General features: G+C 38.3%; 1 protein-coding gene across 3 annotated transcripts; it reads left to right on the forward strand.

Annotated features, from left to right (window-relative positions):
* Nucleotides 1–870: 870 nt before the first annotated feature.
* On the forward strand, nt 871–26546 carry ECT2 (epithelial cell transforming 2). 3 transcript variants are annotated; one of them, XM_068692486.1, is made up of 25 exons: nt 871–1024; nt 2868–3025; nt 3940–4019; nt 4121–4213; nt 5101–5283; nt 5776–5865; nt 6870–6977; nt 7613–7686; nt 7806–7936; nt 8834–8949; nt 9129–9191; nt 9554–9776; nt 11184–11320; nt 11972–12091; nt 13391–13459; nt 14429–14539; nt 15515–15611; nt 16060–16141; nt 17156–17234; nt 17425–17544; nt 19101–19239; nt 20865–21019; nt 22505–22612; nt 23755–23901; nt 24972–26546. In XM_068692486.1, exons 2-25 carry the CDS (start codon nt 2896–2898, stop codon nt 25059–25061), a joined length of 2745 nt encoding a protein of 914 aa, XP_068548587.1. In that variant the 5' UTR covers nt 871–1024; nt 2868–2895; the 3' UTR covers nt 25062–26546. The 3 variants fall into 3 exon arrangements, with proteins under 3 accessions (XP_068548587.1, XP_068548588.1, XP_068548589.1); XM_068692487.1 differs by lacking the exon at nt 871–1024 and adding an exon at nt 1047–1054; XM_068692488.1 differs by lacking the exons at nt 871–1024; nt 4121–4213.
* Nucleotides 26547–26818: the final 272 nt, after the last annotated feature.

The following is a 26818-nucleotide window of genomic DNA, read 5'->3' on the forward strand; positions in this document are numbered from 1 at the left end:
TTGCGTTTTCCTCTTCTACTTTCTTCCAAATCATAAGAAGTCGATAGACTCTTACTGACACTAACAGCTGCTGGATCACTCATGAAAATACTTGAACTAATAAAAATCTGTAATATAAAAAATTGAGTAAGATCTAAGAACTCCATTTGGCATATAAGAATTTAGCATATAATAGGAAAATGTACAAAATTAGTTTTTATATTTCTCCTTCTTTTTACATTGAGTCTGAGGCACTGTTAACTCAGGTTTCAGAGATGCTGGGCACATACAAATGAATCCCTTTCCAGATCAGAAAGCTTTAGTAGGAGAGAAAAATAGAGAAAAAATGAGGGAAAAGCACTGGGTGTCATCATTTTTGGCTGGTGCTACCGAGTCAGCTGGCTGGCTCTCACCTCAGCTCTCATCCCCCTTATTTGCCAGAAATTGTTTATAACAAAACTCAGCGGGATGTTGCACCCTCAGAAAGGCAGACGCGACTCAATTATTAACATTTTACTGATGGACAATTATTTATTGACAACATTTTAGTGATGGACAGTTATTTATAACCCCTACAAGGTCACCCAGAGGTGGCGAGGCGGGCAATGGGACAAGGCAGTGCAGGGAGAACGGCGGAGCGACGACAAACCCCACCCTGAGGCGCCGCCCGCCCTCCTCTGCTCGCCTCAGGGCGGCCCCGGCCGTTGGAAGCGTTCGAACGGCGGCAGCAGCCAATCAGCGCGCGCTGACCCCACCCACTCAGCAACCTGCTCTCGGGTACAGCCGCGAGGCCCGTTCCTCTCCCACCACCAATAGGAGGCCGCCTGGCGGAGAGCGGCAGGCGGAGCAGCCAATCCGAGAGGGCGCGCGCCGAACCCCTCCCTTTCCACAGGGACAGGGGGAGGGCGGGACATCTGGCAGCGAAGCCGAATGAGGAGGCGGCTTACAGGCGGCCGCGGGGACGGGCAGCCAATGGGCGGCACGCTTAGTGCGGAGGCTCGCTTTTTGAATCCGCGGCGGCGGCCGCTGCTGGCCTGGCCTGGCGGTGAGGGGCGGTGAGGGGCGGTGAGGGGCGGTGAGGGGCGGGCGGGGGGCCTCAGGCACGGCCTGGGGGGGGCCGCGGCCTCTGGGGACGGGACGGGGGCTTGGGAGCGCTGCGGAGCTGCCCCCGGGTCTGGGGGAGGCGCTCTGGGGGTGCCTCAGAGCTGCTGAGGGGTCCCGGGGGGCGCCGCTGGGCCCGCGGGAAGCTGGCGGCGGTGGGGGGCGGGCCCCTGCCCCTGGCCCGGCGCTGTCAGGGGGTCAGCGTCAATAACCCGATGGCTGGGGTTATGGTTAACCGCCGGGGAGGGTAATGATGGCGTTGGTTAACCTGTGAGTGCTGTGGCAGGCTTTGAAAATAAATCTGAAGCGAAATTCCGCAAATAGATAAACTGGGGAAGCCATAATGAAGGTTGATGCCTAGCCCAAGCTGTAGGCTTCTTCATAATAAACTGGGGTTCTCTGAAAGTGCGTGCTCAGAGACATGTTATTGGGGATGGTATCAGCAATATGACAGGCATCACATCAACAATTTCACCGTTTTTTTTTAATATTTTTTAATATGTAGAATTTCAATATAATTTTGTATATTATTGGACACTTTTTTGGATCTAACTTTGCAAATAACTGAAAAAAAAATATATTTTTTTCCTATTTTCCTGTCATGCCAAAACGTACTTAATTTTTTGTCTTCTGGCTTTATTTTTCTCTGTAACTGGACGGGCGCTGCACAGCTTGCAAAACAGTATGTGCTGTTCTCCTTGAGTTGTACTGCCTCACAACGTTTCAGACACTGCTTTAATGTGTTGTTCTGGTAGCTGCTGTTTTAAATGAGCATCTACGGTCATGAGAAGAGCTTCTGTTAAAGTGATGCAGGGGCTTTATAGACTACAGTAGTTCATATATAGTGGTTATTCTAGGTATTTGATATCGTGTAAATATTTGACGTGACTGATGAATCACAGGTAATGCACGCTTTGTGTGCAGAAGAAAATGTGCTGTGTCTTGGGCAGGTGGCTTAGAACATATTTGCTGGTACAAGGTTCAGGTAGTTAGCTACCTGTACCAAATATGAAAGGATGAAGGATTCTGCCCTTCCAGTATGCAACAAACTTCCTTGATAAGCAGGGAGGGCACAGATATATCCTATCTGTGAGAAGGAGACAGCCTCTTAATTTACTGGTGGATACTTCTGTATTATAGTTGATGTGAAGCAATAGACAAGATTGTATGGATAGATATCTATATGCTTTTTAGCTTGGTAGAGACTTTAATTCATTTTGAGAAACCTGATTTTCATTTGTAAGTACTGCCAGTTCCATGCCCTGGGTGCTCATTTCCATGTAACCAACATAATTTTAGCCTGAAAATGCAGCCTTCTAGCCTGTTCACCCAAAAGCTCAAATTTTATTAAGGTGCTTTGTGTACCCATATTCTTCTGCTAATGTTTTATGTTAATAATGCTAATTTTGGTGATAACTCTAGCTCATGATAGTTCATTGCAGAAGCACGCGAGTGCATTTAGTTTGTCAGTATTTTGTGATGACTTTTTTTTTTAATGAACTCTAAACTTAGTGCTTCCCTGCTGTTCAGAGATCAAGTATCCTCTCTGCAGCTTTCTGTGCAAAGGAATGGTGCCTGTGGTAAGCAGTCTGCTCAAAAACATTTCTGTAATAGACTAGTTGTCCGTCCTTCCAGCAGTTGTGCGACTCTACATACTCTTTCAGAACTGTTCCATCAGCGTGAGTGGGATTTAATGAGTCTGAAGTTATTTCTGACAGCCTTAGTCATAGGACTCTTATTAATGAGCCTTTGCAACTGTAACTTAAACTAGTGCATCTGTCTTCTAGCTGTTGTAGAAAGAAACGGGACATAATCATGGCTGACAACAGTACGCTGATATCCGAAACCGGGAGGAGCCTCTTGGCTGATTCTTCTGTTCTTGATTCAAGAATTATAGAAACCTCCAAAGAGAATGAATTTCCTGGATCTGTTTTGGTTGTTGAAGGTGATGTGAAAAGTGTATTTTAAGAAGGCTTGGAAAACTAGCATAGCCAAATGGGTGTTGGTTTGGTATCTTTCCACCAGCAAAGGAACTGTCTGCATTTTAAACTCATCTTGATATCAAAATTTTGGGTTACAGCCATGAAATCTAATGTGTCTTCTGACTAATATATAGGAAGCTGTCAGTCCCGTTTGATGCCTCTTCTGTGGAATAGATCACTTTAAGTGATGTTCTGATAAGTGTTTGGAAACTACAGTTTTCTATTGTGTAGGATTACAGGTAACCCTTAAAAAGGTTAATAGTCTTGAGCTTGAAATGTATTTGATTTCTTAACTAATCTTAAGATTAAAGAAAAGCAACAACAAATACGTTTGTCTGCAATAGCAAAAAAATAAAAATAAAAAAATGGCAATAGCCAAAATCCTGTAGCAGTTTTTTGGAGCCAATGACTGTTGGATGCAGCACTTGACCCTTCTTGTATTTTGAAAACTTAATAATGCTTGGAGAAGAAGAACAGGATATCTAATTTAATTTCTGACATTCCCTTGTGAAACTGAGCCATTATTAGGCCACAGAAGCTATCAGAGATACCAGTTGAATATTTTTCAACAAGTTTTGGTATCCAATTCTGTTGCAAGTATTAAGTCAATAATTTTGTTTTGACTGTCAGGTAAGTGTCCACGAATTGCAGCATCTTGTTTTACCATATACTAGAAAACATAGGCTGCATGTCCAGTGAGATGTGCCTTAATGTAAGGGCAGGCTTCTTGAAGCAACGCTTATTTTCAGGGTTGTCCCTGGTAAATGGGGTTTCTTGAGAAGGATACAGTCTGCCTGTTCTAGACATTGCTCAATTTAGAACTAACATGGAATTTTCTGTTGAAATATGGTTATTGTCTTTGTTTCCCTATAAACAGAAGAAATGCCTCAAATAGAAACAAGAGTGGTTTTGGTTCAAGAAGCAGGGAAACATGAGGAGCTTCTGAAAGCCTTGGAGGTATGTGTGTCTAAGGGGACAGAGTTGCTGGAATGAGGTGCTATGGTGTTGGACTTCTGATAACCGATTTGGTTCTGTACTGAAGTTCTCCTCTTCCACAGACCATTAAGATAATGGAAGTGCCAGTTATAAAGATAAAGGAAACTAGCCCTGGTAAATCAGAAGAAAAATTAATAAAAAGTATTATTCATATGGTATGTCATGCAATTAAGCACCTGTGATTGCATGCAGCATGTTGCACTTCACTGGGACTGAAACATGCGGATACTTTTGATGTTAACTGGGGTAGTGGTCACAAGATATGCTAATTCTGCTGAGGGTGTCACTTAATCTTTTAATTTTCTCAATTTTCTTGAACTTCTTTCAATTTCTCATATAAGGAAGTAATATCTGCAGCTCTTAATTATCTGTGTTCTCTAACAAGGGAATAGAAATACTAGTGGAGATATCAACTGCATGCTTATTCAGTCAACGCATAAGGTTTGCTATGAACTGACTTTAATTGGTTAGCTGACCTCTTTCAATTGAAAGCTGCATTTAAACTTCTGTGTAAGAATGGGTTCCCTTTTTCATGTGAAACACCTAGAAAATACAATTTGGAACTAGTGACTGAAATTGGGACAGACCAAATTTTTAAGCCTTTAGAAATATCAGTTGTTGAACTAAATTGACTTCTGTTCTTTAGATGACGTGCAGCATGAGGCTTGCTGTTGCAAGCTGGGTGTTACTTTTTAATAGCATCTAGGAGTATCTTAAGGTGTTCTGACAGTCTGAAAGGGGAGATTTCATTTCTCTTATGTGCTTAGTTTTTTTTATCATCTGTAATTATTTGCTGATTCTATGTTGCCAGTGTAAACTCATGTGTAAACTACTTTTAATAATTTGAATTCTTATTCTTCAGAAGCAGAAATTACTTCAAGAAATTTTTAGGTGCAGTTCATAGCTATTCTTATGCTAGAGAATAATATCTCATCCAGCTTTCACAAATCCTTTGGGGAATATGTATGTTGATCATTCTCTTAATGATCCAAAAAAAAAAAGTTGGAGTTTGAATAATGCTTCTCTTCCCCCTCCTCCCCAGGAAATTAAAGTGCCCTACATAAAGACGGATACAATAGAAGAGCTTGGAGATTCTGATTCCCCAGAATTTGAGACAGTCTTTGTTGTAACAGACTTTCAAGATTCCATCTTTAACAGTCTCTGCAAGGCAGATTGTCGTGTCGTTGGCCCGCCACTGGTACTGCATTGTGCACGAAAAGGAGAGGTACGTGCAGCTGAGTAGTTCTTTCATGCAGTGAGTTCTGCCTGGTGTGTTCAAAACAAAATCTCCTTTGCTTTGTCAATCACAAATACTGTCAGCAAGGTAAGTTTGAGGAAAAGCAAGTTTTAGTACTGTTAGAACAGTAACCGCGTGTGATGAGAGATCCACAGGTAAGATCACAGTTACTGCAGTAGTTGGGGGAGTTTGTGCCATTAGGAAAGGCAGCGTACAAATGATGCACTAAAAGATACTTTATATATCCAAAAGCCCTCATGCAGAGGGGAGTGGGTTGGGAAGAATACTTACAGAGCATTGCCTTTGGGACTTAGTTACTTTATCAGAACACGGGTGGGTCTGAAGCTGAGGCATAATTGAAAACACAGGCTTGGACTGTTTAATATATTTTAATACTAGGAATAATACTGTATTCAATATTTAATAGAAGTATCTTAACATTATTTTGACTAATAAGCCAACTACCTTTTCATTTTCCAGCCTTTACCTTTCTCATGTCGTCCACTGTACTGTGCAAGTATGTTGAACTTGGTACTCTGCTTTACGGGATTCAGAAAGAAAGACGAATTAGTAAGACTCTCCTTTTTTTCACTTCCCCCCTTGGATGAGTAAAGTGATGTTAAGCATATTTCTCAAAATATTCTCTTCTGTCACTCGTAAGACTTGACCAAGTGTAGACCTAGTATCGCAGAAATGACTTGCTCTGTTTGTTCTTTTGTTTTCTTGCATGTACTAAGGCAGTGATGTTTGAGGATGGTAACAAAACTGTTTCTTTGCTCAAGAGAAACAAAACTGTTGCCCAAAGAAAAGAAAACTGTTCCTTTGCCCACTTTTTGAGTGGCATTAAACTACAATTCAATAGTGCTTTAATATTTGTACATTTAGGCTTGTCAATAAGATCACGTTTGCCCAGTGATGTTCTTTTATTTTTTTTATACAGGAAGTTGTGTGATGAAGTAAAGCTTTGCAGTTTTATTCGGGGCACTTGCTTCTATCATGTTATCAGGACTTTAGTTTTGACATACGCGAGTATTAAGTGGTTTTACACCCTAGCACTTTTCTGTTTTGGTGATGCAGTTGGCACCCAATTTTCCTATTGGATGTCTGGGACAATCAATAAGATGGCACTACATCTTTGTTAGGATGAAATAAAAATATATGAAGCCTTTACCCACAGTTAGGGTTATATTTGATTGTCTGGATTCAAACTGGACAGCTTGCAGTCTCCTATATAAGTTCTGGCAACTGTCCCTTCAGGCTGAATTGCCAAATCAGTGAGGATAATGCACCTCAAATTTATTCTGTGTGAAATGGTGAAGGCACTGTGTATGATATTGATCATGAGAGTACCAGTATCTTGGGCAGCCTTTCTCAAGGTGCATAAAATGTTTATTGAAAAAAAAAAAGGGGGGGGGGGCGGAGGGAGGACAAGCTAATAGTTCTTCTGTTGTATCAGCTGTTTAATGCAACCTCTTATCACTTGCTTTGTAAACTGTTCTTGAACTATTCTTGTACCTCTCTTGCTCCACAGTATTTCAAAATAAATACTTTAAACTTTTGCCTTTATTTTGCAGGTTAAGCTAGTGACCTTAGTTCATCATATGGGTGGAATTATTCGAAGAGACTTCAGCTCAAAAGTTACACATCTGGTGGCTAACTCAACACATGGGGACAAATTCAGAGTATGTAAGCTTCAATTTGTACTTCATGGAAACTTTCAGAATTTACATCTTGTAAACTGAGTCCTTGAATTATTTTTCAGCTTGTAAGTTACTGGCTTTTTTCCTGTACCACCAGCAATGACTTGTCATTGCAAGTTTATCTCCATCTGGTGTTGAGCTTTGACTTTTGTCTCCTAGACATATAAATAATTTTAATTCCCTAAATCCCAAAATCACCTTTTTTGCCAGCTCACTGGGGAAAAAGTTGAGAAACTTAGTATTTCTCAAGTAATCATGGAAGCTACCTTTAGAATAGTCACTTCCTCTTTGGTAAAAGCAGGCTGGGACTTTCACCTTTGTACAATTTATAGGAAGCAGAAAAAGATTGCGTATTCCACTGGAATTTGTTTTTATGTAACAAATTAGTGCAATTATGAGTAAATGTCAAAATAGCTATTGGTCCCATCTCCTAGACACTGAAGAGTTAAAATATATTAGCTCTTAGGTTCTGCAGTAAGAAATGATTCTTGAAGGAATATTTGCTTTTTGGCAATGTATATCTTCAAAAATAAAAACTATGTTTATTTTTTTCTTGACATCAAAAGACTTAAGTGGAAAACTTGCTTGTTACAATTTATGCTCTTCCAATTTTGTAGATTGCTGTAAGCCTTGGTACTCCTATCATGAAAGCTGAGTGGATTTATAAGGCTTGGGAGAAAAGGAATGAAATGTAAGTGCTTACTTTCCTCCAATCCTGAACTTACAGCCTGTTCATTTGTAGTGTTCTGAACTTATGTTTAAATAGTGATTACCACTGACCTTTTTTTTTAAAATCTCTTCTCTCTCCAGTGATTTCTGTGCAGTTGATGATGACTTCAGGAATCGGTTCAAGGTTCCTCCTTTCCAGGATTGCATGTTAAGTTTCCTTGGATTCTCTGATGAAGAGAAAGCTAACATGGAAGAAATGACAGAAATGCAAGGTTATTGTTTATTAATGCTGACCTGTGAAAAGAATGGGGATTATAGCTATTAAATATTATATTGGTACTAATATTTCACTGAAACTGAAATGCTGGACCATGAATCCTAAAGCATTATTGAAGAATCTTCAATTTGGAAAGCTGGGAATTCATTTTTTGCATGTCATAAGTGTTGAATGTTGGATGTCATAGCTGTTGAACGCTTGTTGAAACTTCCTAGGCTGATTGAAATTAGGCAGTTTAAAACAAAATTACAGGATGCCTGAAGGTGTCATAGAAAGCTTGCAACTTTGATATGAGGCATTGCTGGTAAAACTCTTGATTGGAGGTGTTTGATTTTACTGTTTGTGTAGTATGATGTTAAGAAATGCATAGACAGTCATGATGTAACAGATAACTGTCTCCAGCCCTCTATTGCTAGAGCATGCATGCTAGAGAAATGGGAATGGAGCAAGCTTGTAACAGCAAGTCATCCTCAAAACAGATGAAAACTGGCTAATTTTGCCTGTTTTCTCACTCCCTGGCCTTTTTACCTATAGCTATTTATAAAATTGTGATATGTGCAGGTTCTAGCTTGTGGATGTAGAGAGTATTCCTGCCTTGTTCTTCAATGAAACAAGACAAATTTTTCAGAAGAATATTGTATTTATTGCTAGACATGCTTTAATGTCGTCTGAATAGTAGGTTTTCTTGACTCTTTCAATGTGTACTTTGCTACTGTATGCTGTATCTTGTTTCTTAAAAGCTGTCCACTGGTTATATATGGGGTGTTATATAAGTTCCTTTCTGCTTGTCTTTTCTGTCATAAAAGCTAAGTGTTATAAAACTATCTAGTGAACTAATTTTTAACAATATTCTGTCCTGCTGGTTTACCTCTTTCTATTTTTTTTTACCTAGGAGGACATTATTTACCAGTTGGTGATGAAAGGTGTACTCACTTAGTGGTTGAAGAAAGTACAATAAAAGATCTTCCATTTGAACCTTTAAAAAAGCTTTATGTTGTAAAGCAAGAGGTTAGTACTTAAAAGTCCTTGGAATAATGTTTTGTTTATACTACCCCATATGTGAGTTGCTTTTTTTTTTTCAAATTAAGCCCCATGTTTGCATTTAGTATGTAAATTGTGTTAATGCTATATATATTATTCCGAGCACTTTTAGTTATGTAACTTTAATGTGTTTCTTTTTCCTTTAGTGGTTCTGGGGAAGTATTCAAATGGATGCCAGAGCTGGCGAGTCCATGTATTTATTTGAAAAGGTATGTTGAAATCCTTCCCGTAAGAAACAGCTTGTATTTCAGGGTAAAATTAGTATGTATAATAGTGTGTGGGGCCAGAGATCAAACTTTTTTTTAAAGTACCGTTTAAATTCAAGACGATCCATTATAAATCTAATGTCTAAAATATTAATTTGGAAAAGCCTTTTCTTGTTTCCTGAAGGTTGAAAGTATTTTTAGTCCAAACAAAAAAAATAGTATGGTTTCCGATTTTTAGAAATAAAAATAGGGCTTTGTCTGGTTTCTCTGAGAAACATTTTGTGTGTTCGTCTCTGACTTACCTTTGCGCTGAGCTGATCTGGAAACAGCAAGTAAAAATGCTTAACTGAACTTTCTTATTACAGTCGGAGAGTCCTGGCCTCAAAAAGTCTGTGTCACAGCTTTCTCTGAATACTCCAAACAGCAACCGTAAAAGGCGTCGTTTGAAAGAGACTCTTGCACAACTGACTAGGGAAACGGACATGTCACCATTCCCTCCTCGCAAACGCCCATCAGCTGAACATTCCCTTTCTATTGGGTCCTTGTTGGATATCTCTAACACTCCAGAGTCAAGCGCTACCAATGGAGGTAGAGTGGAAGTCTTCACTCAGTCACACTGAAATGTTTACGAGCTCTCTGTATATGAGGGATAATGACAGTGATGGGGAAGCCTTACAGGTTTTGCTACAGGTTTCCTGAGTAATTCCAGGTTTCCTTTGAAGTGTGTAGGATGCAGAATTGAAGAGCTCAGACAGAGGCTGTGTTGCCTCTTGTCATCAGAGTAAGCATATTCAGCAGTATATACAGAGGGAGGTATTTAGAGTTATGCTGCTCTTTTAAAGCAAAAGCTTGCCTACAATTCTTAGACTGTACAAGTACTATATATATGTAATGTATCATACTTGTATACAAGGGCTAATGGTCTTAAACCAAGAGTAGATTTAGATTAGGTGTTGAGGAGAAATTCTTCAATATGAGGATGGTGAGATACTGGAACAGGTTGCCCAGAGAAGTTGTGGTTGTCCTGCCCTGGAAGTGTTCAAGGTCAGGGTGGATGGGGCTTTGGGCAACCTGGTCTGGTGGGATGTGTCCCAGCCAATGGTGGGGATTGGAGTTAGATGAACTTTAAGGTCTTTTCCAACCCAAACCATTCTGTGATTTTTAAGTCAAAGTAATCTCAGAGGCACAGCCTGTAAGTGATAATTCAGAAGGAATACAGGAAAGCTTCACCTGATTCTAAAATCAGCTTTCTTAGATTTTCTTAGATCATGCTATAACTCTTGTAACACCTGGTATGGAAGCTTCTTCTATGTAACATCGGCAAACAGTTTCAGGAAGTGCTACGCTGAAAACAACAGATGGGGTACTTAACTTTGTAGTAACTGTGACTGATTTTCTTAAGGATAAGAGTGTACAGGTCTCTACTGTCCAGTAGTTGTGCAAGGACTTAAATTAATGAACTGTTCTAGGTCCACCTCAGCTTTAGCTTTAAGAAAAATAACCCTCTTTTCTTCCCTGTTACTCCTGCACCAGCCATCTACCTATGATGAAATATTGTAAATTTCGCATGTCAAGACTTATCTCAAATGGTTTTTGGGTTACGTAGCTAATGTAAGATGAGGCAGCTGAAAGATTTGCTTACATGACAAAGTGAACTTAGAAAAATTATGTGCCTCGTATACATATAAATAATGTTCAGCACCTAACCACTTTTTTCTACTAAACATAAGAGTTAAGCTGCTGACCTTCCCTTTAATGGTTTACTAGCGGCCTAATAGCTTAGAAGCAATTTTGAGAAATGATGTGTTACTGTTATTCTATAATAAGGTGGTAATAGTCATTTCCTAGAAGGAGCCCTGATAATTAATGAAAAGCTTTTTTTTAAAAAAAAAAAAGCCTTCTCTTGAATTCCAAAGGTTTTTATCTTGGAGGGTGAATTTTTCAGGAGCTTTGAATTGTAATACAACTATTTTCTTTTGGAAATTTCTCCATCAGAAACACCAAAATCCTGCGCAAGGCCTTCGAAAAACTCAACTCCTCTTCCACTGAAGCAGTCTGCAAGATGGCAAGTTGCAAAGGAGCTATATCAGACAGAAAGTAACTATGTTGATATTCTTACAACAATTATTCAGGTAAGCTGGTATTAAAGCAAGTACAGTTCAATTGTGGTACGACACCTAGTATTTAGATAATTGTTTTCAACCTGTGATCTTCAGCTTTTTAATGACTTGGGGCATGAAAGGTTGGTGAAAGATGATGTATACATTCTCATGTTATTTTACTGGCATATAAAATTGTTAATCATAAAGGCTGGAAATTATAACTTCTAATCTGGGATCTGCAGTGGGTTTGCAGTTGGTACAAAAACCCAAAGCTTTGAGAAAAGAGGATCTTCATGACTTAGATTTTTAAGATATTTGTGCATAGAGAGATGGAGGAAAAAAAACTCCACAAACTTATTATTCCAAGAAGAGCAGTATATTAAACAACTTCTTAGAAGTAAAGCTCTTCCTGGAAGTTTTTCACTTTGTTGCAGCTTATTATCTACCTAAAGAACGAGCCAAGGTGTGTGTGAGTAGAAAAGTAGATAAAATGTTACTGAACTGAGTGTTAATATCTTAAAACCACTCTTCCATAACACACTCTTGCCAAGTAGCAACAAAATGTCTCAAGATTGTGACTGTAGAAAGTATGATCTAGAAACAAGACACTATTGCTTTCATCACTATTTCTTACACAACTTGTGGAGGGTGAAGACTTCTTTTTCTTGTCCAATTCATCAGTTATTTCAAGTTCCATTGGAAAAGGAAGGGCAACTCGGAGGACCAATACTTGCACAGGAAGAGATTAAGACTATATTTGGCAGCATTCCAGATATTCTTGATGTACACACTAAAATCAAGGTAAGCTGTAACTTTGCCCCACAGGGGAAACTAGTGGTTTCCTGGTGAATTAAATTTACTGTTTAACCTATGGAGTTAAGTTAAAATCTAAAGTATGTTCTGGATTTACACTTATTCATAAGTACCTGAAGTGTAAGTGTTGTACATGTAACTAATACGGCCATTTGTGAGCTGGCTTGTTCTTTTCCCATGTTAATCTCCCTTCAAGTAAGGGGTCTTCTGTAACTGATACAAAATTGGTCAAAAGGGCCAGAGGTGCCAAATAATAGTTTAGCTCTCACAAGTGCTTACAACATACATATTTCTATTAATGTGGTAAGCAAGGACTCTTGGAAGAATAGCTAAAGTTATCAAACTTCTATTGATGCTTTTGTTTGCTATATTTTGGTCTGAGTCTCACAGCAGATTACAATGCAAGTCTTCATCAAATATAGTCACAATAAATATAGTCATAAAATTTCCTCCAAATAATAGTTGGTTTGTTTGTGTTTCACAGGCTTTTAAAATAGATGAATGTTAAGAATATCTTTTAGTTGTTGGGATCCCATCTAGTTAATCACTGACAGATGCTGATGTGGACCTCCTGTGATTAGGAGAGGAAAGTAGTGTGCATGTCCAGGTGGCAGATAGGATTCACCTGTTGCACAGTCACTTATGGCTCTGTTTTCTTTCATCTTTTGTGTAATAAAGATGAGAGAAGTGGCAGAAACATGCTAAGAATGCTAATGGTGAAACCTTTCAACTTAAAGGGAATCCTCAACTTCAGCTGTGCCCTCCTATCCACATAATTAGCTGACAGTAAATAAGCTTGATCCTTATCAAGTCAATAGAGGCTTAACAGCTTGCTCTCACTTTTCTTGACCCCTGGTGCACTGAGTGAGTGCACCTATGCAACACCTATGCATGTTCTGTTTGAATCCTATCTTCTATTATGGACTTAGAGTCCTGTATTATTTTGTCACTTAGTGACAGTTGGTTTAACTGTCTACTGTGTACGCTTTAATAATCGTTTGGGGTATGCTCAGTAGGGTGGTGGATGCAGATCTGTTTTGTTGCAGAGTTGGCTAGTGCTGATGCTGGTAGATTGAGTGCATGGATTCAAAACGGTATTTGGTAAGCCAGAGGTATTTTGCTATCATTTCTTAATGGACTTAAGAGTGTTAATGTGGAGTTGTACAGCTCTTAGGATTGCCTGTTTTACTGTCTCAATTTCTTTGCTAACTGACACAACACTGGTCCCATCTACAGCTTTATGCAGCTCATACTTTTTTTTTCTCCCAATCTTTGCATGTAATGTAGGAAGACCTGGAAGATCTTATGATAAATTGGACTGAAAACAAAAGTATTGGTGATATCTTTCTTAAATATGTAAGTCTTTCTTTTTGTGCATTAGAACTGAGCTGTTATTTTACCTTATAAATAATTCATTTGTAGGAGCTAGCAAGCACACAAGCAAAGCATTAAAGTGAGGAAGAATGCTAACTTGTATCATTGTATTTTCTATCTAGACTTCTTAGTTGAGTTGGTCTTGACATGGATTACTTATGCATCATCTAACTCAACTAATAAATCTGAGTGTATGCATGAGGGAGTAGAACTGCAGTAGGTGTGGCCTGAAAACTTTTAATTCACAACACTATAGACATACTTTCTAATCAAATGTTAAAAGGGGCTCTTACTGTACTCTGTGATCTTCTGCCTCCTTTCAATAGTGAGGAACTAGAAAAACAGGAACTTTTTTGCAGGAACTTCCTGTGTTCTCCTGGAGAGTTGAAATGTGTGAATAAGGACTCCGTGTTTTCACAAGTACATAATGTGCAGAACAGGAAGACTAGGTCTGGGACTGCAGTGCATTTTAACATAAGTCTGCTATGTATCCCGTGCTTCTGCTGATTTGATCATGCTGAGGCAAATAGTATTTGACATTCGAACATTTTCTGTCTGAGGTATTGCTTCTTGTGGTTTAATATTTTTTTTAAAAGGCGATTGCATGCACTGGAGAAAACACCAGTCTGAAATTTCCAAAACTTTCACCAAAAGCATCTTGCTGGATGAGAATCTGCCTTCTACTTTGAGAGCTGTTCAGCAGGTTCTAAGACTGTCACATATGTGCTTGTTTCTGAGATTGGTCTATTTCATCAGCAGCATTGCGTGCCAGATGTTTGAGATTCAAATGTGTTTATTCATGTTCATATAACAAGTTGAGTTTGAAACACTTTTTATTATTCTTTATTAAAATTTGCCTTTGAGCAGCTTCCTATGGCTCAGGGCATACAGACATATGTACAATGCTACATAAGATGTAAAGCAGAGCTATAACTTATTTTTATTTTTCAGTCAAAAGACTTGGTGAAAACATATCCTCCATTTGTGAATTTCTTTGAAATGAGCAAGGAGACTATTACTAGATGCGAAAAACAGAAGCCAAGGTTTCATGCCTTCTTGAAGGTGAGTGTCTACAGAAATAAGTCTTTGGGCGGAACTTGAAGGCTATCACCCAAGTGTATTATTTAATGCACTCGATAAAAGAATGTGAGATTGTGGAAGCTTGGAGGAATGCTGAACATCTCTTGGTGAGACAGAAATAGGAAGGATTTGAACTTCAATCCCTTAAGCTCCTCATAAGACTCTTACAGAAAAGGTCCAAGTTCCTCTTTTGTTACAGCTTCCAAGCTAGTTTGATTATATGCATCCATTGCTGAAAGAGTGCATTCTGATTGTAGTCTCGCAAATACATGCCTTCTCATTCTTCATTGGTCCCCCTCCCTGTGCTTAAGACTTGTATTTCTGAAATAGTTTTTAACTCCCTTTTGGCAGCTGCTAAAGTTCCAGGGAGGTAAGATATCTCAGTGTTCTTGTGACTAGCGAATGAGAGCATAACTGTGGAGATATAAGGGAGAGACTGTCTTCAAAGAAAGAGTTGTCTGAAGAAGAGTCTTTACACTCTGGAGATTCCAGATAAATACTTATAGTTAACTACTAGGGCAGAGTAGCTTTAACTCCTCCTCTTTTGTATCCAAAAAGCATCTCTCAAAGGAGGAGTAATCAAACTAACAGATTTCAGATCTTGTTTTTGGAGGTGCCAGGAGTTATATCTACATACTGCTATTTAAAAGATGGAGAAAAGGCATAAGAACACAACCAGGTATCCTGTCTCACCACATCTTAGTCTTAGCATCCAAAACAAGGACTTAGAGGTTGATGATATGGGAAGTTTAATCATTCTGAGCATGTAGATCAAGTGGTAAACGCAAGGTAGATTGTCTGAATGTCTTAACATGTCTCTTAATGATTGAGAATCTGCAATAAATGATTCTGGAAAGCTTCTACTGCAATGCTAGTTCTAGGGAAGACAACTTTCTCTCCTGTTTAATTGGAAAAATGAGAATCACTTCCTACTTCCTTTTTCCCCTTTTCCACCAGATAAACCAGGCTAAACCAGAATGTGGCCGCCAAAGCCTGGCTGAACTCCTTATCCGTCCTGTTCAAAGGTTGCCTAGTGTTGCTCTACTACTAAATGGTAACTAGTGTTATTGTTTTTCCTTATTAGTTTGATGAAGGTGTAAAATCAAGACAGTCGCTGCTTTTGGCATGATTAGGAGCGGCTTCTCACATGAAACATACCCATTTCAGAGAGTGAATCATTCTTACTGGCAGTCAGCAAGGCAGCCCTCTTAAATTGGCTAATAACAGTAGTAACATAAGCATAACATCCAGTTAAACTAGTATTTAGAAGCTGCAACCAGAAACTGCTTTGTCACTTTAAACACCAATGTGTGTAAGCTGAACATCGGTGTGTGACTACATTTGAAGACTCTAAGGTGACTTTTAGTGGGCTGTAGTGGCAGTTCTTGGGGATGAAATTGTTTTATCTTACAAGCAAACTGGGAAACCAAGAGTTAGGAAGACAGATTCTCAAGATAATTAGGTCTCTAAGGGTCTAAAAATTGTAATATTTTTAATTGTAGATCTGAAGAAGCATACAGCAGAAGAGAATCCAGATAAAATCATTCTAGAAAGAGCTATTGAATCACTAAAGGAAGTGATGACGTAAGTGTTACTTGTTCTATGAAACTGTTAGATGTTTAGTTCTATTTCTTCCTTCAAAAATGCTGTAACAGTATATGTTGCTACTGTATACTTAGTCTCCAGGTAAGCATACCTAATCCTATGTATTCTTCAGAGGGTGGTGACTGCCATGATTGCCAAAGGATTCCCCACCTGAAGAATGGGTGGAGGGGAAACAAAATATCAAAGGCTTCAAAAATGTGTGGTTTTCCAGATTGGTCTCCATTCTGCTGTCTTTCTGTACCAGAGCCCTTGAAGGAATCTGTGGCGTTGTTACAGTGTTCCTATCCAAGGGGCTGCTGACTCCCTGCCCCTGCATGAATCTGAATGATCTGACTTCTCTGTTCTATTCCAATTCTTATTTCTGTCCCCTACAGAGTGGAAGAGATGCATTTATCTTTCAGTCTTACATATATGCATGTCTCTACTGAAAGGACATGTTATTGGTGGAAGATTAGTTCGTCTTGTGGTCCCATATTAGCTATTCTTGGCACCATTTCACAAGTTAATTAGCTTAAAGCTGAAGCTGTTCAGATTATAAGGCTCAGCTCTTTTGAAATGTAGCATATGTTTCCAGCAATGAAGCCTCCTGTATTAGTTGAGCAAAAGTTTCTTATTTTAACAACAGTTTGTCATCTTACTCCTCTTGCATTTGTTTCTTGGTGAAGTGCATGCTTGACCTAGGGGGTGAGAACTGTAAAATGTGCTATAAGAAAACTGCATTGGATTGGGGTCTAGCTCAAAATCTCTTGGGTGAGGAGGGAAATGTTGTACTATGTAATGGTATGCCTGCTAGTGATGACATGACAAGAATATTCTAGTTCTGAAGTTTCTTATACTTAGCATATGGCGCTTAATGAGCGAATATACTTTTTGTTTTTTCTAATGCTGTGCAAACTCTGAATGTTCAGCTTCATTATTTTTGTGAGACTTAAATGCAGTGCAATCACTTATAGTTGCTTGATACTGAAAATAAATATAATGTGCTTCCCTCAGACATATTAATGAAGATAAGAGAAAAACAGAGGCACAAAGGCAGTTCTTTGATGTTGTCTATGAAGTTGACGGATGTCCAGTAAGTAACTTTCCTGAAGCTGCAGACCTGTAAAAATGACTGCTCGCTTGTATTGCTCCATCCGCAAAAGTATGCGTAGTTAAAATGCTATGGTGCTGTTTTAAATAGATTTCCAGTGTTAAGTTGTAAGCAAGTAGTAATCCAGCCCTCAAATTAAATGCTTAATGAGCTTTTTGCTTCTACCACATAGGCCAATCTCCTGTCATCTCACCGAAGCTTAGTTCAGCGTTTGGAAACTGTTGCTCTTGGTGATGACCTCTGTGACAGGGGAGAACAGGTCACACTCTTCCTGTTCAATGATTGCTTAGAGGTAAGATTACTGTGTGAGTACTTCTCATGAATTGAGTTATAAAATGCTTGATGCAAGATGTAAATTTAAACAAGAAAAAACATAAACTTTGAAGCAGAATTAGGGATGCTCAACACATCCCTATTTTATCTTTCTAGTAGCTATTGCGTAAGCAACGCAAGTAACTGGTCAGTTTTGGACGGTCTTGCAGCCAGATCAAAAAGCTGATACTGAGGAGCAGTGGAAGGCATTCATGCCTTGGCAAGGGAATTAATGCTGTTTTATGGAAATAAGACCAATATCTCTAAACACTATAAAAATTGGTGTCATAAGTGATTGATGATTGGATTGTCAGTCACTAAACTTTTTTTGTTAGTATATGCAGGAATCTCAGATGATTAAAGTAGCGTTTCTGCATTGTATGCCAATGTCTGTTCTCCTCTGAGCAGTGAACTATATCTTCTGTTTAAAGCAGAACATATAATTCTCAACATATTAAATTGCTTATCTGCATAACACTTTGAATGGTACTAACAGATGAAAAAGCACTGGAGTCCCTGGCTCAGCAGGCTGTTGTTGAAGTTTAATTGTACTTAATGTGAGTAAATAGTGGACCTCTGAGACAGGGATGTATGTGCTTCGGCTACCAAAGAAAACATCTACATATTAAGTGTCTAGATATCAATCCACATATCAAGTGTCTAGAGTAACAGTGTGTTAGGAAGGTCCAGAAGGAATAGTAAACTGTTCTAAAGACTTATGTGGAGAAACGGAGGTTGTAAGTGACAATCTTTGGAACTCCCTGTCTGTGGCAGCGAAGAACATCAGGTGGGTGCTCTTCTTAGTCTTCATAGAAGACCAGCTCTAAAATAATCCAAAAGCAGTGACTTAAGTACAAGCTTTTGTCTCCCAGTGATGCTTGTAACTAGTGATGAGCTCTTCCTGGGAGTAAAGTTTAGAAAGAGTGGTGAAGCTGAGTTAAGGAAGGAAAGGAAAACGAAAACAGTTCCACTAAAGCCTCGTGACTTCTATAAAACAGAAGTTACCGACAATACCCTACTTAAACACCTAAGATACATATGTTATAATGTGAAATAAAACTGATGAATATCCCATGTGAAGCCTTCTCTATGCCTGTATGCATGAGCAACAGCAAGTAATAGTTCTGAGACAGAACATAACATAGATTAAATAATTAGTATAGAAGTCTTTTCTGTTTAAGTCTAGACTGCCTTATGGTAGGTAGGTTTTCAGGTGTCCTTGCTTGTTCTGCCAGGTGGAAGTGAGGTTTTGTAATGCAAAATTCCTGTCCCTCACTTTTTTCAGAGGTTAGGGTACTGCTGCTAAGTAACAAGTATTGCTGTGCCACTCGAACCCTTGATAAGGAACTCTTAACTCAAGATTCACTAAAGACTTTTGTCATAGAGTAATGCAGCTCTCCAAAACACTCTTCAGAGTATTTTTCTGTAACAAGGCTTTCTGTGCATCCCTATATTCTAGAAGGGAAGAGTATAGAAGGCAAACAAAACAATAGCAGTAGGTTTTCTAACTTTAACTTGTCTTCTGTTTAACTGCAGATTGCAAGGAAACGTCACAAAGTTATTGGTGGTTTCAAGAGTCCCCATGGCCACACGAGGCCTCCTGCATCTCTCAAGCATGTTGTTCTGATGCCTCTCTCCCAGATCAAAAAAGTCCTAGACATCAGGGAGACAGAAGGTCTGTATGTTTTAAAATGCCATGATAGCTAATGAAAAATCTTGTTCCAAGTGTGAAGGATGAAGGTTTGCCATCATGGGATAGAATGCTAGGACATATTTATTGTACAGTGTGTTAGGTATGAGATTTCAGTATGAGCTGTTCAAAGCTCTGTGAGCTTCAGAATTCCTTGTACTGGAATCTTGTATGAGGCTGTAGGCAGGCTGCTGAGTTTGATAGGACTATTAGATGGCATTAACATAAGCCAGCCAAATGGCAGTATGAATTAAAGAAGTATACTTGACAGTTCTGAAATTACAAAAATAAACTAAACACCACAAACAACAACAACAACAAAAAAAACCAAAACAAAAACAGATCAAACAAAAACCCCAAACTTTAGTCTAAAGTGTTAGGCTGACCAGCTATGAGAACTGTTGCTGTGAAGCTAAATCTTTGTAACTGATGATAATGATTCTCAGGAGGAGCTATGCTTGGCAGTTTAGGAGAAATATTTAAATGACCTTAATTTCAGTGTCTGCTTTTCTGTACCGAGGCCTTAAGGGTTTCATTGAAGTAATGCATTGCTAGACTGGTTGAACTGATGCTACAAAACTCTTCCAACCTAGTAACTTCTTCCAAAGAAGTCTAGTCAGACTAGTTTCTCTATCTAGAAAGATTTGGTATCTCACTTCGGGTGACAGTATGCACGTCACACTTGTTCTGCTTGTGTTCTTTAAAGCAGAATGTTATATCTGTTTATGTTCTTTAAATGTTCTCTAATGTAGGAGCCCAATAAAAAATAGAAATGGCAAAGCAGGTAGGTAGTAAATGTATAGCTTACCTGCATTTTTAAAAAGTAATTCTGGGTTTCTCTTTAAAAATACTTCTCTTTAAAAATTCATCTTAATTTATGGTATATCAGTTATGAATTTATGGTATAGCACTTATGTTTACTTAGCACCGTGAGTGGTGGAAGGCATTTTTAAGCAGATTGTTTAGTATTTCCAAAGAACTTTAGTATACAAATCCTGGGGAGAGGTCAGCTACTCTGACTTACAGGACTGCTTTTACAGTGCTGCTTTTCTGAATTGGTGGTGATATTTCTTTCTTAACTGTTCATCATGCCTTAGCTGCATCTTCTATAAAGTTTCAGCAAAAGATTAATTTTCCGCTATCAAGTGAGTGGTGTTTGTCAATAAAACTTCTGTAACCTGAGCACTTGAATGTCATATTTAGTGCTGACATCTTTTGTTGCTATTTCCTGCCTTACAAAATAGGGTAAATGTTTTCTTTGTTCTATGTCAACTAAAAGAATGATCTGTCCAACATTTTTCAAGTTAAAGAATGAGATTGATATTTACTGCTGTATCCAGTAAAGGTTGAGTAGTCTGCAGACTACAGCGTACAAACTATTTGATGAATAAATAACTGCAACCTCCTTGATGAAGGATGCAGACAGAACTCATAGTGCTTATGCAAGTGATACAACAGCTATTGTGCAAGTAAGTCCATGCACTAAGAAATGTTTCCTCTAAATCTAGCTCCAGGTAGACGGAGGGTTAACTATTTAGGTTACCCCCATAATACTTGGGGATGGCGAGGCATATGAAACTTTTTTCTTGTGTTTTTTCTTTAATTTGTAGATTGCCACAAAGCTTTTGCCCTGGTTGTGCGTCCACCTACAGAACACAACAACAAGCTACTCAGTTTCCAGATGACAACTGAAGAACCTCCTAAAGAAGATTGGTTGAAGATGTTGTGTCGGCAAGTGGCTAACACAATTTGTAAAGCAGATGCAGTAAGTTCTCTGGAGCCATGTTGTTGACTGGAAATATTTTGCTCTGTTTGGCTTGAAGTACAGGAAGCTAAAGAACTTGTTAATGTTCTAGGTGAAATAGAGCAGAAAACATTTGTGCTAGCATATCTGCAAGTGAGTAGTAAAAACGTGGAAGAGGAAGCAGCCTGGAAGTTAGTCTCTGCAGAAGCTAATAAGTACTTAAAATCAAGACTCTCACCCTTCCCCCATCATAGATTAATGATTTATAATTTAAACTCTGCACTGCAGATCTTCAGTAGGAGAAGCTCTAAATCACATTGTCTTCAGCTTGCTTTCACTGTATCTTAGTTTTACTTTGAACTTCATGTAGGGAGGGACACAGGAATATGAAACTTGACTTTGATTTTTTTCTTCCAAGTATTGAGCAGAAAAAGTACCAATTCAGAAGTTCTAATTTACTTTAATCTGTATCAGTCATGTGTTTTCACCATCTTGATTCTGATAAACATAACACAAAGGGATGGAAAGATGTCTTTCGATAGAAATTTAATCTGTGTAACAAGCATTTAATCCTTGCACAGGACATTCAGAATCATATGCTGACAAATTGAAACCTACTATGTTCAATTCTTTTTTCATGTAACTTCTGTAATTATTGCTTTGTAGCATCTAATACCTCTTTCTTGCTAATTTAAATGTAAAATTGAATGTGAAGTTTAGCATGCTTCTGTTCTTCCTTGGTTTTTAGAACTGTGTGTGAGAATGAGATAACATAGCCTTGCCACATGGTGGCAGTAAATGCTTTACCTACTTCTTTGTTAGGCACTAGGACTAGCCATACAACTTGCGATTTGGTGTCCTTAGGAGTTCTTGAAACGTTTTTAGGTGAACTGTCTCTTCCCCAAATAAAGAAACAAAGGCAACAAACCCCAGCAACCTTGCACTCCCATGTTATACAACCCCCCCGTAAGTACTTTTCCTGTAAGTAGCTATTCAGAGATTGCTTTGCACTCTGACTTTGCAATCTGATTTGCAAATGCTAAAATTTGAGTGAGGCATGGAAGGAAAAAAGCAAAGGCTATTCTGAAACATCTATTGGGCTTAAGCTGAAAGGCTTAGTCTTAATGTTTTACAGCTGGAGCTGTCAAGATTTCACTTAGAGTCTTATGTGCCAGTGAACCAGAAGGTTATGTAGTTAGTGAGACTTGCCAGGCATGCTTCCAAACCACTGTCTTCGCTTTGGTCAGCCCTGAACTTGAAACCGAATAAAACCAAACATGAAACTAACAGATGAGGTGGTTCTGTAAGCTGACTGCACTGGTAGTCAATCTCATGGAACACCATCAATGCAAGTAACTGTTTAACTGTATTTTAAGAAGAATATGAGGCAATATGTGTACAGAGAAATATGGCAATTAAAAACCCCTTAATCTGACCTCATGAACTAAAAATGCTATTTTAAGTGCTGATGTGTCAACCATTGTTAAGATTTCTTTTTGTCTGTAGGAAAATCTTATTTATACTGCTGATCCGGATTCAGTTGAAGTAAATACTAAAGATATGGACAGTACTTTAAGCAGAGCATCTAGAGCAATAAAGAAAACATCAAAGAAGGTAAGATGAGTTTTACTGTAAAGCACTATCTTTGTAGAATTTTAGTCAGGGAATTGCACTAGTATTCCTGTTTTCAGGTGTTTTGTAGTACTTATGGCAGTCACAAGAAAAACTTAATCTGAATTAAAGCTTTAAATTTTTTAAGAAATAAAACGAAGTATAAGTTCCTTAAAGACAGGAAGTAGGAATTTGGCTTTTGAACTGCGTAGTTTTGGAGTACTTTAAGTATTGTGGTCATAAATCTTATGTAATCTTTGTATTTGTTATAGAATTATGCAATTTACTTTAGTATTTTTAATTTGTTAAATATAAAAACAGACTTCAGCTATAACTTTTAGAATATTGAATGGCATCTTAAAGCCGCATGTATTTATCCAAATTTGAGTAACTTTAAAAGCAGGGTGGGTATCAAGTGTGCATGTGCTATTGGTAAAATACACCGAGAATGTAAGAAGTCTTGAAGGCTGATCTCTGCCTCTATATGTTTTCTTGTTGTGTATGGTGTAGCAGCTCTTGACTAATTGAAGTGTGTCCTGTTTTGCTAAGAGGACCCATCTAGGAGGCAGGAGGAAGGCTGCATGTCTGCTCTCATGTTGGCTGTGCCTGGTTCTGGGCCTGGATCTAGTGAGCCTTGCAGAATGTGAGAGAGGGGTGATTAGAAGATGAAGCAAGGAGGAATCTGTTCTCCAATTGTTCTCAGCAGCCTTTAAGCTGTCTTTGTGTTCAAGATAATACAGTTTTCTCTAGGAAAAACTATAGAGGCTACTATAACTTGGAAGCTGCTAAAGACAGAGCTGAGATCAATTTACAGGAGGGAGGCCTGACTTTGCAAAATGCAAGATGTGGTGAATCCTAGTAGACAAGACCTTATTTTGACTCCTCCCTTAATTTTCTTCTCAAAACTTTCATAATTTCTAAACAGAAAGAACTAAGAAGAGGAGGTGTAGAGGGGACCTTAAAAGAAGTCTACAAGCGGTTCTGATTTATTTGCTTTTGATATGGTCATATTAAGGAAGAGCTACCATACAGTTTTGACTGAGCCTGTCCTACAAAGATTCAAAACTTGAATGGTAGCTTATTGTAGTAGTTATTACAGCCTGTTTTTTTTGTCATTGTATAACAGTATTCTTCAAACTCCCCAGGTTACAAGAGCATTTTCCTTCTCAAAAACACCGAAGAGAGCTCTTCGAAGGGCTTTAATGTCACATAGTGCAACGGAAGGAAGAAGTCCCAGTTCGGCTAATGAGAATTATATAGGCAGCCGCCTGACCAGTACGTCGTCACTGGCAGTAAGTGATTTGGCTGTGCAGGCCAAATAAGTAACCTTCTTAAGAGCACAGTTATTCTAATATCTGGTGTTGATTTTATTCTAACAATTTCAGTGATCCACAGTAGAAAAGAGCTTAACTACATTCACAGATGTACTGAGTACTGAAGTTGGATAGGGACTGCTATTTAAGGAGGAACACAGGATTTAACTTTCAAATATTGCCTATGACTGCAAATAGACATGCTGTAAACAGACGTTAGATTTCATAGCGAAATGGCATGTCCTTATCTGCTTAATCTACTTAAAATGTTGCTATTTGAAAGATTCTTGAAGCATGCAGCTACAGCCAGTTACCTAACTACCATGACCACATTGAAAAGCTTGTCTGTGGTATAAAGAGCAGCGGAAGATTGCTTCTGAAAGTATTTTAATGACTAATGTAGAAGTATAAAATCTGAGCTGATACACAGAGGTTAACTTTCAGTACTGTATACTGATGCATGAGAGTCAGTACAATTTTAAGTCTCAGAAGCAGCCTGTGTTCCTACCACCAGAAAAGTCAGCTTTCTGCCTAGCTTGTGCATAAACAGGTGCAGTTAAAGCAAGCTTTGACAAGTCATTGTGATGTAGTCTATTGTTCTCCATAGCCAATAAGGTATGTGTTCAGCATCTAACTTGAGGCTCTAATCTAGTAAGAATACAGAAAGTTATAGGGTATAAGGGGAGCCCTGTTCTCTAATATTTTCATAATGCACCTCTTCTTAAATTTGGAAAGAGTATTATTGCATAAAATGTGATGCAAGGTACACAATTGTTTAACTCTTCAAAAAAAAAAACCACATCCTGAATCTCTGGTCTGGTAACAAGAAAAGTCTTTCTTCCAGTTTTTATCATCTTTGTCTTCTATTTGTTTGGTTTAACTTTGCTATTCAAAATCCAGAAATATTGAACCATTAATTTCAAAAGCCAGCAACCTTCAACATCTTTTGTACAGATAGGTTCCTTATGCTATGTATCAAGGTTGCAAAATGACTACTGCAATACTGACATTGATTAGTAAATGACCAAATGTTTTTTCTTCCCCAACAGGGTATTCCTTCTCCTTCCTTGGTCAACCTTCCCTCAATCTTTGAAAAGAGAAGTCATACATTAAGTCGATCGACAACCCACTTGATATGAAGGAGGCTTAAAATGCAATGCTGTATCATGGTAACTGACAAACAGCTGGCTGTTCAAATGACCTGTTGCTGACATTAATGGTACCTTAGTCATTAGCACTTAGCAATGATTAGCAAAATGTTAGTTAACACTAAGTTAATCACAAAGGTGTTTTCAGTTGTATTGATGCAGATCATCTAATCAGTGGAATAAGTAACTTGGTCTTCATTTAAGACCCGGTAATCCCTTGCACAAGGTTATTTTTTCACTGACAAAATGGAATCATTTTCTTTTATGGAAACTGGCCCCTGCAAGCAATAAACTGGTTTACCAGCTTTTGAAACGAGGATGTTGATCACATAACTTACTGCTAGTTTGGATGACTCTCATGCTCACCAGACTTCATCAGCTGGCTGAAGGCACTAATGTTCAAGAGGTTGATTTCTTAAATGCAGATGCATTATGAAGTATCTGACCTTTTAAGTATGACAGTTAACCTGTTGTACAGCTGCTTATTCCAGATATTTTTTATAAACATAGCTGTTTGTGAAGAAATAAAATTAAGTATCTCTATGGTCTTCTGCAGCCTCACTGTAACACAGTGCTATGTTATGTGGCTTAATCTGAACAGTAAGCTTAAAGAGTATGACTAGCTTTGTCCACAAAAAGTGGTTAAGAAAAAAATGACATCTTTGAGATGGAAGCTCAAGAAAAGTAATTGCATTCTCTTACATTACTAAGGGCTGCTTAAAAATAAAAAAGAAACAACTTCTAAATACTTGATTAACAGCTCAGTATTTAATGCATTGAGATTATTGGTGTGACATTGTAATTTAAGGGCCCGGTTTTGGCGTGTTAAATTTCAGGTGTACTCCTAAGGCTTTTATCTGGCTTTCCCATGTATCTGTGTTGTCCTTCATAACTACATCTCCTCTCAAGAGTCAATATGATTCAATGCTATCTCAGGAACCGTCTAAATATGTATATTTCTGCATTTCTTTAACGGTTTAACTGTCTATATCAGCAGGAGTTTTAAACTTCTGGTATCTTCTCAACCGCCAGTGTCCTGTCTTATGTCTATATGTAATTAGTGATGTTTCTGAATCTGTCAGACTGTAAACAGTTTTTTATATCTTTTTGCCAATCCAAGTGATGTAAATAAACTGGTTAAAATAACACTGCTTATGGTTTTGCTGAAGAGGATTTTATGAAAGTCTGTCTTTCTGCTTAAAAAAAATTGAGTTGCAGCCTACAAATGTACTCTAATAAAGTATATAGCTATTTTTAACAAGGTATACAGCTTGGTAGGCCTGAATCTGCCAAACTGAACCTTTTATTTTCTTAGTATGTTTGCTATTCTACTTTCTTTCACTGGATGTATATCCATGGGTGTTTTGTCTTTATCCATTCAAAGCAAACATCTAAACAAAATATGCACTGACACTTATGTAATGGAATAAATATCTCTAGGAAAGAAACCAATAAATACTATGCTGAAAATATCAACCACCAGTTTTGGTCTCTTGTTGTTTGGAAGGGCATCTTCAGCCTAGTGAATTCCAGCTAAGTTCTTGCAGAATTTGTTCTCTGGCTCATACAACTGTTTTTGATCTTCTCTTTAATTGTAGATGCAGCTTTTACTTTTCACTGTAAAACTTTATGTAGTTGGTGTATGAACATAAATATTTCACAAACTAGCAGCAGCACTATAATCCTAGTTCTAGCCCTACTCAGACTTCCTGGCTTCTTAAGTTGAAGAACAAGTCACCTTCAGGGTG

The sequence above is a fragment of the Anas acuta genome, chromosome 9, assembly GCF_963932015.1.
Source record: "Anas acuta chromosome 9, bAnaAcu1.1, whole genome shotgun sequence".
Lineage (NCBI taxonomy): Eukaryota > Metazoa > Chordata > Aves > Anseriformes > Anatidae > Anas > Anas acuta.